A 16,600-nucleotide genomic window follows, 5' to 3' on the forward strand; every position below is an offset into this window, starting at 1 on the left:
AAAGACAAGTGTACAAAGCAGCTGAGGGGGTGGGAGGGGAAAAGAAAATAAACCTTTCAACTGCTTTCAGAACAAAAAGGTGGGAAGAACATAAGAGGAAAACAGATGAAAGAATAGAATATAGTAACAGGATCACTCCGCAGAAGCATTTTAAATGCCTACACCTTATTAGTGCCATTGCAGCCCAGTGGCAGCACCGCCGGCTGTAGTCCGCAGGCCATGAGCTTGGAGACCCACGCAGCACTCGAAGCCACTGCAACCCACTCTGATACAGCGATCCACTCCACGGGAGAGGCACGCCTCTGCCTGCTGCGCAGCGCACTCCCGGGGTCCTGCTGGAAGGTTTTAAGAAGAAGGAGATAAACTCTGGTGTCTCATCCCTTTCTCTTCACAGAGGGGACTGGAAAAGCTAAGTCTCTGCATCTGTAAGCAGCGAAGTACATTACTCCTCAAAATTTCAATGGTAAAGGTTGTACAACAGAGTCACAGGGCATCTCAGGAGGATCTTGCTCTGCGACAGAACTTTTCTTGCGTGTCTGGCACAGAAGAAGAGCTTTCTCTCTCATAGGTTTGAATCTATACAGCTGTATTAAAGCACAAGAGTTTGCCTCTACACTCCTCAGATCACTACATCCCAAAATGGTTAGTGAGGATATTACAGGTGAGAAAATTAAACCCCCGGAAGATAAGTTGGTCAGCTCAAGCCACAGGGCGAGTCATTAGCAAATGGATGCTGAGCACGGGACTCCTGACTCGCAGTACCTTTCTAAATCCAGTATCACCATTGTCCTCAAATTGGTAGGAGAGGGCTTCCATACATAATAATTCACGTGCTCACTATCACATGCAGCAAACAGTTTACTCTCAGTGAAGATTTTGTGTTATTTTTAAGCCATGGGAGACAAGCAGATCAACAGCAGCTGAGGGACCACCAGAAATTTCAGTGGTCTTTGCAGTACGCAGGAACTTCTGCACCGACGCAGGGCAGAGCTACGCAGGGATGACTGCAAATCATAAATTGGTGTTTGAACACAAATTGGTGGCAAAGAGGAACAGGTAAAAACTCCATCAGACTGTAAGCCAGTAATCTGCCAGAGCAAAAGGTTAAGGATTGCTACCATGCAAAATGGCAGAAAGCTTCACACCTAAGGTGGAGGCTGCCGAAGTTTCGTTTTGATTGCCAAAGCTGTGAAAGGCCAGCGACGCTCCGATGGGCAACAGATGGCTTATGCAACTCCATGTAGAGAAATGTAAGAGGCCAGCAAAAAAGTCTGTTGAAAATACTACCCTCAAAGGTCACACTGTGGCACACAGATCAGAGAAAAGATCTGAAGGGTTAGAGTAGGCAGAACATTAAATCTTTCAGCACAACGCTTGGAAGCAGCAACAAAAAGCAAACAATTCTGCAAAGTATAAATAAAGGGTACTGAAGCAAGTCAAAGGACATTATTCTTCCACTGCATAAAAGGTCTGATGAGACCACATGTAGAGTACCATACTCTGTTCTAGCTGCCTTATTTTTAAAGCGGCTATTATGAAGTTGAATGGGGTAAAGCAAAGGGCAACCCACACGATTCCTACATTCGCCGAGTCTAAAACAGCAAGGACGCAAACTTTTGTTTTACACGCAAAAAAAAAAAAGCAGGATCTGAGCACCCGGAGTTCTCATTGACCAGGAGGAGGTTGCAGGACTGCTGGAAAACAGGCCCACAACAAACTCCCATACTATGTTGCAATATGGCCCTGACATCTTCTGGACATTAAAGTTCTCGTGATTCTTTTTATGAGTGCCTGTGTTCAATTTTATTCTGCCTTGTTAAATATTTGCTGCAAACAAATTGAAACCAGAACTTTATAAACAGCAACACATAATAATTGTCATTTTAAACTAAACTAGAGATTTTTCCCTCTGACAATGGCCAGATGCTATAGAGGAAGGTGAAGAAATAACACCCATCACATACAGAATAACCAGTCTAAAGGGAAAGACTCTTCTCAACTGCAGGTGTTTGTTTTATACCTAAATCACAAGAAGTTACATGTCTTGTGTTTTAAATCTCATAGAGTATTCATGCATTTGTTCTCATTATTTATATAAATGTCTAATCCTTTCTGAATCCTTCTAGACTCAGCTGGACTCAATTACTTCTTCCAGCAGCGAGTCCTTCAGGTTAATTACATGCAATGCAAAATTACACATTTCTTCCCCCCCCACTTGCTTTCAAACCCACCAAACACTCCCTGGAGACAAAGCATCCCTTCTCCACTCACTGTTTTTAATGCCTTTGCTATACCCTCCTATTCATTGCCAGTATGGAGCCCCAATCTTGCGAAGATTTAACAAATACGCTTAGTGTTAAACCCGCACATGAAGCCTAGTTGCACCAAGATGCAAATGTAACAGTCCTCACCTTTGCAGTGGCTTCAAATACCGACATTCCTTTCCCATCTGTGGACCCTTTTTCTAGTTCCCATATCTTTGAGATGAGGGAACAAGCATCAGGAATGAGTGAGGTGCTACTGTTATCTCCTCGGTAGGATTTTCTAAGCTTCACTTCATTCTCCCCTTCCCCGCTACAGCTTAATATTTGATCTTGCTTTCACAACTGCTGTTGCGCGGTGGGCGGACGCTTCCACAGGACTCCGGACTCTCAGAAGTCCAGGTCTTCTCCCCAAGTGGTTTTAATTAATTCACTTCTGGTCCTAAATTGTTTCAGTGTGCTGCTGTGAATTGTTAAGCAGCTGCTCCTTGAGGCATATATGCTGCACGTGGAGAAGACACCCATGTGATAACACGATGAAGCCACTAAATAAATATCTCCATGCAAATTTGACAGCTAACCCATCTCCCCCAGAACTTTTTCTAACGCTTCAAGCTCTTTGACAACCTCAAAAAATAGCCTTTTTAAAGTCATGTTGTCCCAGAAACACTTTTCTTCTCCTCTCTTCCCCACCTCCCCAAATAAAGGGGAACTCTACCAACTCCCAGGCAACAGCACTGCTCCTGAGTTTTAAGCCCCACCCAAATCATACTTCGGTACCATGTTACATTACAACATATTTCACATAGTCTGTCTGGGGAAAATTTGTGGCCATGCTTCGAAATTTATTTGGATGAAACACGCTGTAAGAATGCAAGTTCATTATCATTTCACTCGGGTATGTTTTTACTTTCCTTCTGGTCCTTAAATTATTGGTGGCACGATGCTGAACTGAACTACAGTGCAGCTGTCTTCAGGCACTAGCATGAGTTCAGTTTGGGCCAAAGTAGAGCGATTTCCATAAAGAGTAAATGGATTTCTATGTCCAAAACATAGAATTCCTCACTATAGCTTTAAAACTTCATAAAAAAACCCCAAGCAAACAAAAACCCCCACATTCCCATACATCTCAATAAAATTCTTATTCCAAAAGGTGTAAAAACATAACACAGACTTTATAGTTTGGCCCTAAATGTAAACCTACATGCTGGTGTACCACCCATGAAGACCTACAAGTCACTTTGCAAGAGCTTGTATGGCCACTGAACACGAAGAGAGAGCATTTTGGGGGTGAATCAAGGGCAAAAAAAGTTCTGGAAGACTGCAGGGGCAAACCACGACGACTCCCTGGAGACAACTACTTGTCAGCTGCTCGGCCCTTAAGGAATGTGGTCTAGATGTATCTGTGTTAACCGTGAGGATACAGAAAAGGATGCAAATTAAACATCTCAAAGTATCATCCCAGCGTTCAGCGAACGGTCTATCAACCCGGCCCACATCCACTGGATAAAAGCAGCTTTGCGACTGGCTGAGCAATCCGCTAAGAATATAAAATTTCAAATGCAAGAGGGACACTCTGTTTTACTGGTGTTTAAAAAAATAACAAAGGTCTTCCGCACAAAGATAATGTTTTAGTCTCTGATACTATCTTACTGGGGTGATAAACAACACTACGAGATGACACACATTTTTCCTCTGGTTTACAAGATATTAGACACCGGCTACACAAAGACAAGCAAGAGCAGGATTCCCACCGAGTTAGCATTCATTTACCCCTTTCACAGAAGGTAACCTCATTTTCAAGGGGCTAGGCCATGATCTGATTGCTTTGGGCTCCTTTCTTCTCACAGCTGTACCCCCTTACAGTGCTGGCTATAGGGCACTATATATTTAGAAAATATACTACAGCAGTAGTAAAAGATGCAAGTCCAAAGCATGCATTTAACACACTGCCACTAAACATATTTTTAATTAGCTTTACCAAGGCTAAATTTAAATCCAAGCGTGACTAACACGCTCGCAATGCTTCAGCCTGTTTCTTAAATGAAAACATCAAAACCAAAACTGTAAAACTAATGGTTTCTCCAGGGCTATTCTCTTTACAGCATCGCAGTCCAGTTCGTATGCTGCTTCTCCCAGGCTTTCCGATGACACATAGCCACACTCCTTGCCAACGCTTCTTTAACCCAACAAGTGACCTAGATCTTCTAGCATTCGGAAAGAAAATGCCAGTTTCTTTGCAGAGCAAGCTGATTTTTTATTTTTATTCCTTTCACTTATTTCTTCTTGAAAAAGCAAGCAAGAAAACATTCAGTGATGTTAGCAGCAAGACAGTAAAGACGCTACAGTTCTGGGAGAACCTCTACCATCCAAGACGCGTAGTTTAAAAAGACAGGCACCCCGGCTCTCGGAGGAATTCCCAGTGGAGATCAACTATAGTACAGCATGTCGCTATATTCCTACATGTCACAGGCAAACTGAAAGTATGCCAAATGCAAACATAAGCAGGCTGGCTGTGAGATTTCCAAAATGCAGGTCACACTCAACCAGGGCAAAAACAGAACAGCGCAGTCTCCAGCAAGTTTTGCTCAAAAGGCCTCCCCCACTATCCCTCCTCTTGCTATTCCACTTAATATAATGATCATTAGCAAGAGATGCCTCTGCAGAGCCCTATAGGAAGGGAGGCTGCCTGTGTCTCTCTCCCTAGTTCCGTGTAGCCTCGCAGGAGTATCCTACAGCCTTAACTCAGTGTTAATAACACCGCAAGATTAAAGCACTGCCGTCCTGTCACCCTTTGACAGCTTGGAATGGGAGGTTTTAAACTCAACTGAGAGCATACTGTGCTACAAAGCAAGTTCCCCTTGTAATTATGCATCTTGTATTTGGAACTGGGAAAGGAAAAGACAGTAATCTTTCAGGCTTCCATTTTAAAACTCATAATAAGCTCAGGTTTCATTTTTGAGTGTCTGTTCCACGCACAGCCTCTATTACCCAGCTGATGACCGCATCGAAGAGTGCTACTTGGGATATCCCTGGAGCAGAGATCTGTGCCCGAACCAGGAAGCAAGGAGAAAAATATTCCATAAGAAGTTATTAATAAGGGCTACAATGCTATGGTACTATTATGGCCACAACTGAAGGAAAAGACAGGAGGAAAGAGCCTACTCAAAACCGAAAAGGCAAGCTGCATGAGGTGCCAAGGCTTTCTTTTTGATAACTATGCACTTGTCTACAGGTAAAATCATCCGGTTCCCTCTGAAATGTTCCACTATATCTTCTTTGTGGGTCTCCAGCAGTTGGCAGGCATCTTCCACCATGCAAAATCAGTGTCAGCACACCCCATCTTCCTTCCTTCCCCATCTCCAAGACAGTTCCTCAGAGAAGACGGCATTCAGAGCGGACAATAGTGCAACCCAGTTTCTGTAGGGAGGCTGTCAGCTCCTTGGGAACTGCTTTTCTGCTTCTGCCAAACGGACGGTCAGAACTACACCCTGGCCTTGGTCTGGGCGGTCGGAACAGGCTGCAGGAACCTGATTCCAAGGAGTCTGATGCAGCCAAAAGGGACCAACACATGCTATAAATCAAGAGACCAAACAGCAAGCTGCAGCAAGGGCAAAGATCAACCAAGTCCTTGCTTGCTGGTTGGCACAGGAAACTACAGTTGACCAGAACATCTGGGACCTAAGAGTAAGATAAAAAAGAAATCACAGAGCTGGCTCAACAGGGCATCTAGGAGGGCAGGAACAGGCTCAGAGAAAATTTGAGGTTTTTCATCTTCCAAAAACGTTGATGATTCCAGGCACCATTTAAATCTCAACCCATATTTAGGAGGTCAGTGTCGGAAAGAAAAAAATCCAAACTAAAACTTCTTTTCTGACATATTATTCAAGTCAAAGAGAAGGTTATGTCCTAGGTCCTAACTGGGATACAGATTAGTTAGACAGACATTTTTGTAATGTTTTTCTGCCTGAATTCTCCAACACAAGCTTCCTGCCAATGTATGTGACCGTAGAGGTGTTTAGAAGCCAAACTTGTGGTCATATGCAGTGTGCAGTGCGAGACAGTCATTCAAAATTCATTTTTAAAACACCACAAAGTTCTCAGAAAAAGTAGTTATCAAATAATATCAGTGTTTAAGAAAACACAAAAATATCTAATGATAGATTCGGTACTTTGCAGCTTTTCCCCTTTCAGAATTCTGAAGGTATTGAAAGCACCCTTCTACAGCAGTTCGTTTATAGCTTTGGAAGAACATGTTCTGCTATACACCCGATGTTATAGCATTGAAGACACCTTGAGACAAGTAATGTTTTCAATCAATCTCTGCCTGAACAAACCCCCAAGCCAGAAGTTCAGCTGTGGCCAAAAAAAAGAGAGCAGAAAGAAAAAAAGGTATCTAAAATCTGCTCTAGACATGCAACCAATGGCTAACTAAACCAGGCAGCACTGGCTATGAGGGAGCATAGTATTTCTCTGTTATCTGGATATTTAAGACTCAAAGGAAGAGCAGACTGTGTCATCCATCAGTAAAGCAAGAAACGCAGTGCTTGAGGATTGGCTCTGAAAGCTTAGCAGTCAGTTGAGATGTGGAGATACAGTCTCGATAGGCCTCCTCCTGTGCACAGAGGCTTGGGGGAACTCCTGTTCCCGGCTGCCTTTCCTGTGACCTGCCCCGATAAAAACTCCACAGGCAGAGCGCAGGTCTCTTCCTCACTCCTTCCCGGATAAAGGGCTCTGATAGGAAAAACATTTGCCAGCATTAGGGAGCCCCTCCTGTCTCGAAGACTCATTCCTCACTGCTTCCCTCAAATTCCTCAAGGGCTGGACGCCGGTCGCCCACCCCTCCCTAACCCCTGGAAGGGTGAGATAAAGCACTCCAGCTGGTTAACAGGGAGGTCTACAAAAGTCACTTCATAGCATTTTAAGAACTCTCGTTTGCTTTTCATTTTTGTAATCTTCTTGTCCATCTGCCCGTGCCACACCCATGCCTTTCACCGCTCATTTTCTGCGGCACTGCACCCGCTCTATTCTTCTTCCACCGCTGTTCCCCCTCCTCCCATTCCACACCAACATTTGCTAACTCCTCTCTGCTACTTTTCTGCATCCACTTCTCCATATTCCGCTTCCCAGCACGTATTCAGACATCTGCACCCTCTTCATCCATCTCACCCCTCACCGCTGTACTCCTCACTCCCACCTACCCTTCTCTCGCTGCCTCTGGAATGACAACTTCAAGTCTAAAATTTGACAGTGACCTCCTCTTCGCCTACTGGTCTCTCCAGCAGCAGGAGAGACCAGCACCGCCGTCTACCTTGAATTAACCAAGGCTTTACAGCCGCACTTTTTCTTCATCAGCCTGGATAAGGCTATGGGGGACTTCTACCACAAAGTAGCTGCTCCCAAATGTTCCCCTCTGCAGTCTCTCTTCTCCGGACTCGACTCTCGTCTTCATCTCTTACGTACAACCAGCTTCACACAATCAGCTTCCCCATCTCTAATTACACATCTGGATCTCTCTTTTTTTCTTGTCACAAACTCCCACATTTTTCCCTCAAAAATGCAACTTCCATATCAACGATCTGCCCCAATCTTCCCCTTCGCTGCACACTCTCTTGCTCTTATATTTCCTCTTGGCTTAGAAACATACAATTGGAGGATGCTGTGTTCTGCTATCAAAGGAAATTACCTTATAATCCTTTTCACCAACTGATCCAGCTCCAATGTCGATGCTGTTGCGTTCTTTGCTTCCTTCACTGTTGCTGGAGCGCCACTCCACTATCTCATTGCTCTGGTGATTTGAAACTTTCTTTAATCTCTAACAATTTATACACCAGTCTATAGCTGGTGTGAATGATTGTTTTCCCTCCCTTGTGCTTACTTCATGATTTTTTATAGGTATTAATCATACACTCCCTAAATCTTCATATTGTTAACCTAACTAAGCTATGGTCTGCAGATTATAATCAGACATATTCATCATTTTCTTGATGATCCCAAAAGTCCTCTCCTGACTCCCTTCCAGTTTAAATCAACTTTCTCAAAAACGACCAGAATTGCAGACTGTGAGCCGGGACACTCGACAAGGGGGTTCGCGCTTCCCATCTCTGCTGGCAATGAGCTAAAACAACTGAGCATCACATTTGCCTTTTCTGTTTTGCATCATGCTGGTGCCTCATGTATCCTTTGATTGACTAATACACCCCAAGTTGGAAGGGACGAGGACAAGAAATACCATCCTATAGCAGAAATTATTTTAATTCATTCACAAACATGCCTTTGCATTCTGTGCTACTTAATTTCAACCCACTCCTGTTACAGCAATCCTGACTGTCAGCCTGTAGGATATTTCCATCCTCCAGGTGTTTTCTTCCTCTGCCAGCCCATCAGATTCTTTCAGCATGCTTCTGCTTTTATGTCACTGACCCTAATGAACACACGACAGCAATTCAGTCACAGGACTGACCCATGTAAAGCTCCCGTGGGCACCTGTCCCCAGACCAACAGTCCCTCTTTCAGCTTGCGCTGCAGGAGCAGCTCTTCTTCAACAGGTCCTTCACCTACCGTACAATTCCTCAGTCTCTCCAGAGACTAATTTTTTTGAGTGATTTCAAGAGTAGACTTTCAAACAAACAAAAAGATTAAACCCACAGCCTTTTTAAATCCAGAATATCAGTTATCTTTGCGAGACAAGTATCTCCTAACCTACCTAGATCCCACCGCCCCCACCCCAAATACAGGCATCGCTGCTGCTCTCCAGTCATACAACGTCGTTTCTGACTTGACAGATGAATTAAAACTCCCTGCTGCTCGACTATCATTTCATACACCAGTTCCATTGTAGTGCCGGGCTGGACACTACCAGCTGCCCAGTGTGGGACCACATCAAGGTCTTAGGCAAAGACAAAACATAAAGACATGTGAAAGCCCCATGTGCCATCATTACCATCAGCCTCCAGGTTCACCTTTGTCATCTTTATAGAAAATAGGCAAAAATTTATTTAGTATTTTTGGGTTATATGTAGCTTAACATCATTCCTATCTCATTCTCTCTGTGAAGCAGACTTATTTTTTTGTTGTTCTTACACAGCCGACAAACATTTAGCTGTTTGCTTTCGTTTGCTTTGTAAGACTTGACTTTTGGCAACTCTTTATCTTAACTCTTAGATACAGCTTTCTCTGCTGACAAGAGCTTTTCTCTATTTGTCAAAACCTAATTCCTAAAAAAAAAATACATATCTTTTTTAGATGACTATTCCTGCACCCTTTTTTGAAGGTTTTTTTCCCTTATTCGAACTACAAGTCAAGGTAGCGTTTGCAGTTTTGACTCGCAAACTTCCAAGCTCACGCATTCAGCTATCTGAACTTCCTCCTCCAGTTGGCTTCACAAATACTTCCCACAGTTTCCAAGCGTGCCACTGTAAAGCTAAGCATCTCACAGACCTACTCTGCTTACCTTTCGACAGAATTTAATCATTTCCTGAAAACCAATTTAAGGCAAACCCCGCTGACACAGCATCACCTCCTATTGGATCAGTCGTATTTGATGAAGGAACCGGCTGGCAATAGTATCTATTGCCTTGGTTCAATTCTTGTCAGTTGTCAAGAACATTCCCCCCTCCGGGTAGCCTTAAACCAACCCCTCACTCGCCTCTTTGCTATTTATATGGTCATTCATTTTCTTCCTGCCTTGTTGTCTTACACCATTCATCCTTTTCTCTTTCCATCACTGCAAGGCCCATTCTGCTAGCCCCTATCCCTTCATCTACATCTTCAATGCACGCATCCACTGGCACCTGGTACAAACACAACAACCAGGCCGATTACCTTCGCTAGAAAGGCCCTTTTTCCTTTCCCGCTTTCTCCAATTTTGTCCACTCCACAGTCGAACAATTTCAGTATTTCAATTTAATCTCATTCCACATCTGCAGTCCCACCTCCTCAAATTCTCCAGCCCTTGTTCCTCTCTGCAAAGGATTGAACAATTCTCATTTCTACCATTTGACAAGTGCAGAAGTTTCCTTCCTGTGGTCCTCCTCTGATCCTTTCACTTGTCCAGTGGATCCAATCCCACCTCATACTGCTTTCTCTTGTACCTTTTGCCTCCCATAGTCCCATCGCTCTCCTAGTCAAAATCTCTTTCAAGTCTCTCACCTCTTAAACATTCCCCCCATCTCTCCACTTACTTCTCTACCCGCTACTTTTTCCTTTCTCTTTCAACTAACTGTTTACTTTTCAGTTTACTATTTACAATAAATCACTGACTGGAGTTCACCTCTTCCAATGCCATTCATACTCCATCAGCATATTGCTCCTAGCAACAGAAATTCAGGTGTTTCGCAGCTGATCTACTTTTACAGCCACTGCTTTACTGTTCTTACCTGCTTCTGGCTACGCTATGATTCAGCTTGTCTCTGTTTCAGCTCATGGGCACCTGGTTGTCAGTTCAGGATCAAAAAACCCACAGAACTCAAAACTTTTCACCTGTCTTTTCTGCTTTGTTGTCTTTTCTTCAGGGACAATAGCACCATCCTGTTTGACACACAGGGTGCCAGTCTCCCTACAGGCTCTCTTTAAATCCTCAGAGGTAAGCTGAATCTCGTTTTTCAGGTACTTTCTGTGTCATAGTTTTAAAATACAACCTTCTCTTTCTAGCCACATCATTAAAATTCCTTGCTGCGCTCTCAAACCTTCTACTCCAGTTGCCGATACGCCTTTTTCTCTAGCCTGACGTAATGCCATTCAAAATGATGCTGAACGTCCACTCAAAAGCCTGCTGCAGAAAGCATTCTCTTCATCCCCTCTTTTGAGTGTGCCATCCATCTATACAAATCTCTACTTCTCCGTCCTTCTCTCTCACAAAGAAGTTGGGCCGTGTATCTCAGTTTCCATGGCCTTCACAGCTTGTTCCCAATCTCCATATCATCTCTCTCAAAATCCTGGAGACCTCTCAAGGTCTATCCTGGAGACTCCGAAACTCATTTTCAAAAAATGCCTTCATGCTTTCTCTTGTTGCACCTATCGTGTTTGGGAGGTATTCTCTCTCAACAGCTCCAGAAGTTACATTTGACTTTGGAAGTTTTGTTAAGGCTCTCCATTGCCTTGACGTCTACAAGTAACTTGAGAAAAATCAGACTGTTGCAAAATTGATACCACTGCCTCAGATACCAAATCATCAGCTGAGACAACACATGTGTACAGACAAGCCCCATTTGATATTTAGTCTGTAAGTCCTTTTTAGTCAGCATAGTGCTTTGTGCAGCATCTATCACAACACTCAGCTACTACTAGGGCTTTTCATGTTTCATAACACTGTAGGGCCTAAAGTCTTAAGCTTCGCTAAGTATTTAGTGACTAAGTATTTAGTGACAAAAACGGTAGCTATTACTGGCATCCTTTGATGGCCAATATTAAATTTAAAGCTAAGAAATTTGATGTTTATACAAAAGCTTCACCCTTTCGAAAGTTATGGAACTGCTGATGACCGCGTAAGTCACAGCCTGTCTGTCTTTTTCTTTTATTAATTGTAGAAGTTTGAAACACAAGACAGACATTTCTGTATTTAAATAGGCAAGTGTTTATGGTGCTTAAGCTGTAATCTTATGATTGGCTTTTAAACAGATCGTTCTGTCGTAACAGGGCCAACCATTCAAGAACCCTGGATGGGTTGTTGGGATAGAGAATTTTGAGAAAGGTTTATTGGACTTCTTGAAACGTAAAAGACCTAGGTTCATTCACTTACTGGTACCTGTACGAGAACGTATTTAGGAAAGATTTCAAGCTTCTCAGTAATTAAAGGAATTGGTAATAAATCCCAACACACTCAGAATAAGTAAGACCTTTTATATTCCTTTCAACACAGGTTCTATGAAAGTTTCAGTACGATCTGCATTTCTCTCAGACACATCAAATAATTTACCATCTAATGCTTTTCAGCTGAAAAGCCTCTAAATCACCTTACAGATGCAGCACCACTAAGAACTAACTGCTCTGGAACCGCCGGATCAAAACCCTGCTCTGATACCACACAAAATTTAATGGCCACACGCAACATCGAGGTTTTAAAAGACTCGGGCTTTACAAGTCACAAGGGACTTCAGCTGCACCAATAAACCAGGAGCAGCCCAGTGCCTCAGAGAAGGTCAAACTGCCAAGTAGACCTTTACAGGACACAACCTGACATTGAAAAAGTAACTTTTTAAAAAGTAAATCCACACAGGCATATAATCAGTAACGGAGCTATTATATTTGTTACAACGAAGGCTCAATACTTGCTGATGTATAAATAGGTTGTTCCCATACTCTTCCGTTGACCTTGAGTCTTCAACCTAAGCCTGACTTAGAGCACCATCCAAAAAATTAAGACCAACATTGATAAAGCCAACAGCTTATTAATTTAGTGCCATGAATTTCAAAGCATAGAAAAAAATTAACATCATAAAACCCTGTAAGCTCCAGATTAAAAAAAAAAAGCCACCTGATGACAATTATAAAAGAGACAATTACACTTTTCAAGGCAAAACTGCTGGGGGCGGGGATGGCTATTCATAAATAATGTGCTGGGTTAGAGGCTATTTATTGACTTTAGGACCACAGTAAAGCCATTAATAAAACAAGATCACAAAAAGAGCTTAAAGTATTTTATGTTCCAAAGAGCTTAAGGGAAACAAACAGCCCATATGTTTAAAAATATTTTAAAATAATATGCATGAGATTTTTTTGCTTATGAAAGACACCAGTCTGGAAGCTGAAGTCTCCAATTTATGCCCAGAACAGGTGCGGACCTCTGACACACCGCCTCTTTCCCCACAAACCAGGCTCGATTCTGCCCTGAAAAATCTACCACTAACCACAGAAAGCGAAAAGTCACTTCCCTGACCTTGCAGCCCCTTGTCCTTCTATTAAGATCGGCACCATCAGCTGTGGTCATGATCTCAGGAGCACATATGCACTCTTCCTTTGAGAATATGACCAAGACCTGGCAAACTCCTTCTACAGACAAGGAACAACGTAGCTGAAATAGGAAAAAATTCTAGTTTTCTAAAGTATGTTTACGCAACACAAACACCTTCAAAATGATCTCCACCTCTTACACAAAACCACCAGCTGGGAAATTTACAGGACCTCAAAAATACTTTCTAATAATTTTCCTGGGAAAAACAGGAGGCAGAGATGGGAAATCTGCCACTCGAAGGAAGCAGATTTGAAAATATCTGTTCCGATTAGAACTCTGTGTACTTCTTGGAAAGATGGGAAGGGGAGATTCTGAGCACTATCTGTATGCAGGACAGAATTTGCTTATTTTTCTTGACTGCGGTTTCAGCACTGCTGTATTGCTTTATGTCATGGAACTTCACAAGAAAATGATTTGATATAAATCCGAGGGCAGTTTTAAAAGTCTTCAAAATACCAACTTGGATACTACATCAAACCAAGTTCTTCTATTATTGCCTTTGATCCTGAAGAAAATATATAAACGTAACAAAATAACATGAAAGATATAGCCACCTCCTGAAGATCTGGCTCAAACTGCCACAGCTGCACTGATTCCAGTGAAGTGAGGACATTTTATATCAGCTGCAGACTTGGCCTGACAAAGGTGAAGGCACTCAGCAACATGCCAAATTGAGTGTGTGTGCATTTAAGCTCGTTTTACTTACCACTAAAGCCTTCATGCTTTGAAATACACCTTTGAAAAATGGTACAGAGCTGTAATTCTTGCAGAAACGCAGACAATTAATTTCTCATCTGGCTGAGAAAGCAATACGAAAATAAGATCCAAACCTATATTCACTTCAGTTTCGAGGAAGTTTCTGCTAAATTTTGAGGGACCTTCATTAGTCAAAACACCATGACTAATTGTTTGGGAGACCCGAGATAGGTTCCTAACAGCAGAAACGAGCCATAGCCCAGTCTGAAATAACTATTAAATGTTCAGCTTCTCAGGCCGTAAGCTAAGATCCTTATTTCTGCACTAAGTATCATCTGATCCATGGCCACAACTGGTCAAATCTTATTTACACGTCAAGAAAAGAGGAAGAGTCAACACAAGGAGAGAGTTATTTCAGATGACCCAGACAGACAACTTCAGCGTTTCAGTGTTTTTAACTAGTGAGAGCAGTCAGTGCTAAAAGTTAATATCATAACGATTCGTGTAGAATTCAGTTCCCTGGAGCAGGCTCCAAAGTCCACGAGCAGCCTTCCAAAATGCCACCGTGCCAGCTTTACTTACCCCTAGCCATCTTGCTCCTTTGTTGGCAGCCTGCTGAATCTGCACTTTTTTCAGGGTGACATGGTAAACCGCTCCGTCTTCCACCTCTTCACCCCAGTCCTGAATTGTGCTCTGCCAGGAAAAGAGAAAAAAAAAAGGCACATTATCCCCTCTTCTGGTAACCACAATCTATACCAGGTGCTCTACTGCTTCATGCAGAGCTGAGGGCAGAAGATGGGCTGCACAAAGTAAATACAACAATCAAAGCAACACGGGATACTTTTAGACGGAGGGAACACTGGAGGTATTCTTGGCAAGCTGTCCTTTCCTGCGGTATCAAGATACCCTGACTTTCCATTTAACTATTTTTCCTAGACTAGCACATATTTTAAATAGTTGTATAAAGTCTTTTCTAAGGAAATAGTTTGGTTTTGATTAGCAGTCTTCTCTTCCCTCTCCCTCCCCCCTTCCCCCTTTTCTAAAGCAATTAATCTCTTTGGCCTTTCATTTATGGAAGGAGTTGCACTTTTTCAAACTGTTGAATTACTTAGGCAGAGAGCCCTTAAACTTCGAAGCTAACAAGCATTTAAAACACAGCAACCCTTTCTTTCTTTTGACAGGAGGGATCTAAAGTGCTTGCGGTTTGCTTTTCCAAAACCTATTATTTCAAGCTACAAAAAAAAAAAAACAAAACAAAAAAAACACTTTACAGAGTCGAGGCTTTAAAACTCACAAATAACAGAAAGCGGATGAAGAAGAAGAAGGAAAAAAAAAAAGTGCAACGTCTTCCAAACTTTAACCGAACATGTGCTGCAATGACTCCTCATTTCCCAGACTATTAACCGTCCGAAAGAGCGCAAGCCGCTGCAAGGCGGACAGAAAACATGCATCTGCCTTCCTCCGCAGGGTAACGTCCCTCTCCGCAGCACCCTCCTCATCCTCTCCGTGCCGGGCACAGGCACGCAGTTACTCCATGCCAAGAGAAGCATCACTGGAGGAGCAGAGAGGCTCCGGGAAGCAGCGGGCGGCGCGCCCGGCCACCCCCCGGCCCCCGCGGGCAGGGGCAGGGGCAGGGGCAGGGGCAGGGGCAGGGAGGGACGGGACACCCGGTTACCATTTTAGCTTTCCACAGCAATTTCATTCTCGGTGCCTTCCCGGGCGCCTCGACGGAGCACGCCGCCGCCAACGCCGCCGCTAACGCCGCTCCCTCCTGTCAGCGGCCGCCGCCGCGGGCCGGGCCGAGCCGAGCCGTGCGGCCCCTCGGCTCCGCGGCGCGGGAGGGGAGAGGGCGGGCGGAGGGCCGCGCCAGGCCCCGCCTCGGCCCAGCCCCGGCCCCGGCCCCGCCGAGGGGCTTCCTGTTTATCGCGGGCAGCCCCGGCCGAAAAGTTACGGCGTGTTCAGTCGCCCCTGCCCGGAGCCGCGCCGGGCCCGGCGGCGGGACTGCAGCTCCCCCGGGGGACGCCGCCCGAAGCGGGGCCTTCATCCCCCCCCCCCCCCGCCGCCTTCCGCGATGTCCCTGGGAGAGGGACAAGGTGCGGCGCAGTCCCGCTCGGCTTCCAGCGGGGACGGGGCACGAAGGAAACGCCTCCTTCCAGCCTCCGCCTGCCCTCGCCCGGCCGTGGCCGCGCACCGGCGCCCTGGGACGGCGGAGGGGAGCGGCGGTGCCGGGGGGCAGGTGCGGAGGGCCGGGCCGCCTTTGGGGCTTTCTGGCCGCTGCTGAGGGGATCGGAAGTGGTAGGGAATAAAAAACGCGAGTACACAAAGTCAGGCTTAATTTAAAAAAAAAAACAAAACCTTGTTTCTACAAGTTCGAAAGTGAAGAAATTAAACGTTCCAGCGAACCCCAGCACCGCTGCTAGCGGCCGGCTAGTGCTGTGGGAGTCCCGCTCCGCAGGGGCGCGGGGAGCCGGCCCCCCGCTCGCCCAGCGGGCAAGTCAAGTGGCTCGGGCAGGAGCAGCGAGGCCCTTCCTCCTCCTCCTCCTCCTCCTCCTCCTCCCGCTGCCCACGCCAGCCGGGCTGTGCCAGGACAGGCAGCCCCCCCCGTGCCGGGGGTGGGGGGGCAGCCGCAGACCCCCCCCTCTGCAAACCCGTCCTGGGACCGCCGGCAGAAAACCTGTCCCCGGCGGGGAGA

General features: G+C 44.9%; 1 protein-coding gene across 2 annotated transcripts in view; it reads right to left on the reverse strand.

Annotated features, from left to right (window-relative positions):
• The window catches only part of RGL1 (ral guanine nucleotide dissociation stimulator like 1), an 80,874-nt gene extending 65,264 nt beyond the window's left edge, over positions 1 to 15,610 (reverse strand). For both annotated transcript variants that reach the window (XM_059821699.1, XM_059821697.1), the window contains exons 1-2: positions 15,584 to 15,610; positions 14,491 to 14,601 (exon numbers count right to left, since the gene is read on the reverse strand). In XM_059821699.1, coding sequence (XP_059677682.1) covers positions 14,491 to 14,601; positions 15,584 to 15,610 — 138 coding nt within the window. The remainder of the gene's footprint in view (positions 1 to 14,490; positions 14,602 to 15,583) is intronic.
• Between the last annotated feature and the right edge of the window lie 990 nt (positions 15,611 to 16,600).

Source organism: Gavia stellata, chromosome 10 (genome assembly GCF_030936135.1).
Source record: "Gavia stellata isolate bGavSte3 chromosome 10, bGavSte3.hap2, whole genome shotgun sequence".
Classification (NCBI taxonomy): Eukaryota; Metazoa; Chordata; class Aves; order Gaviiformes; family Gaviidae; genus Gavia; species Gavia stellata.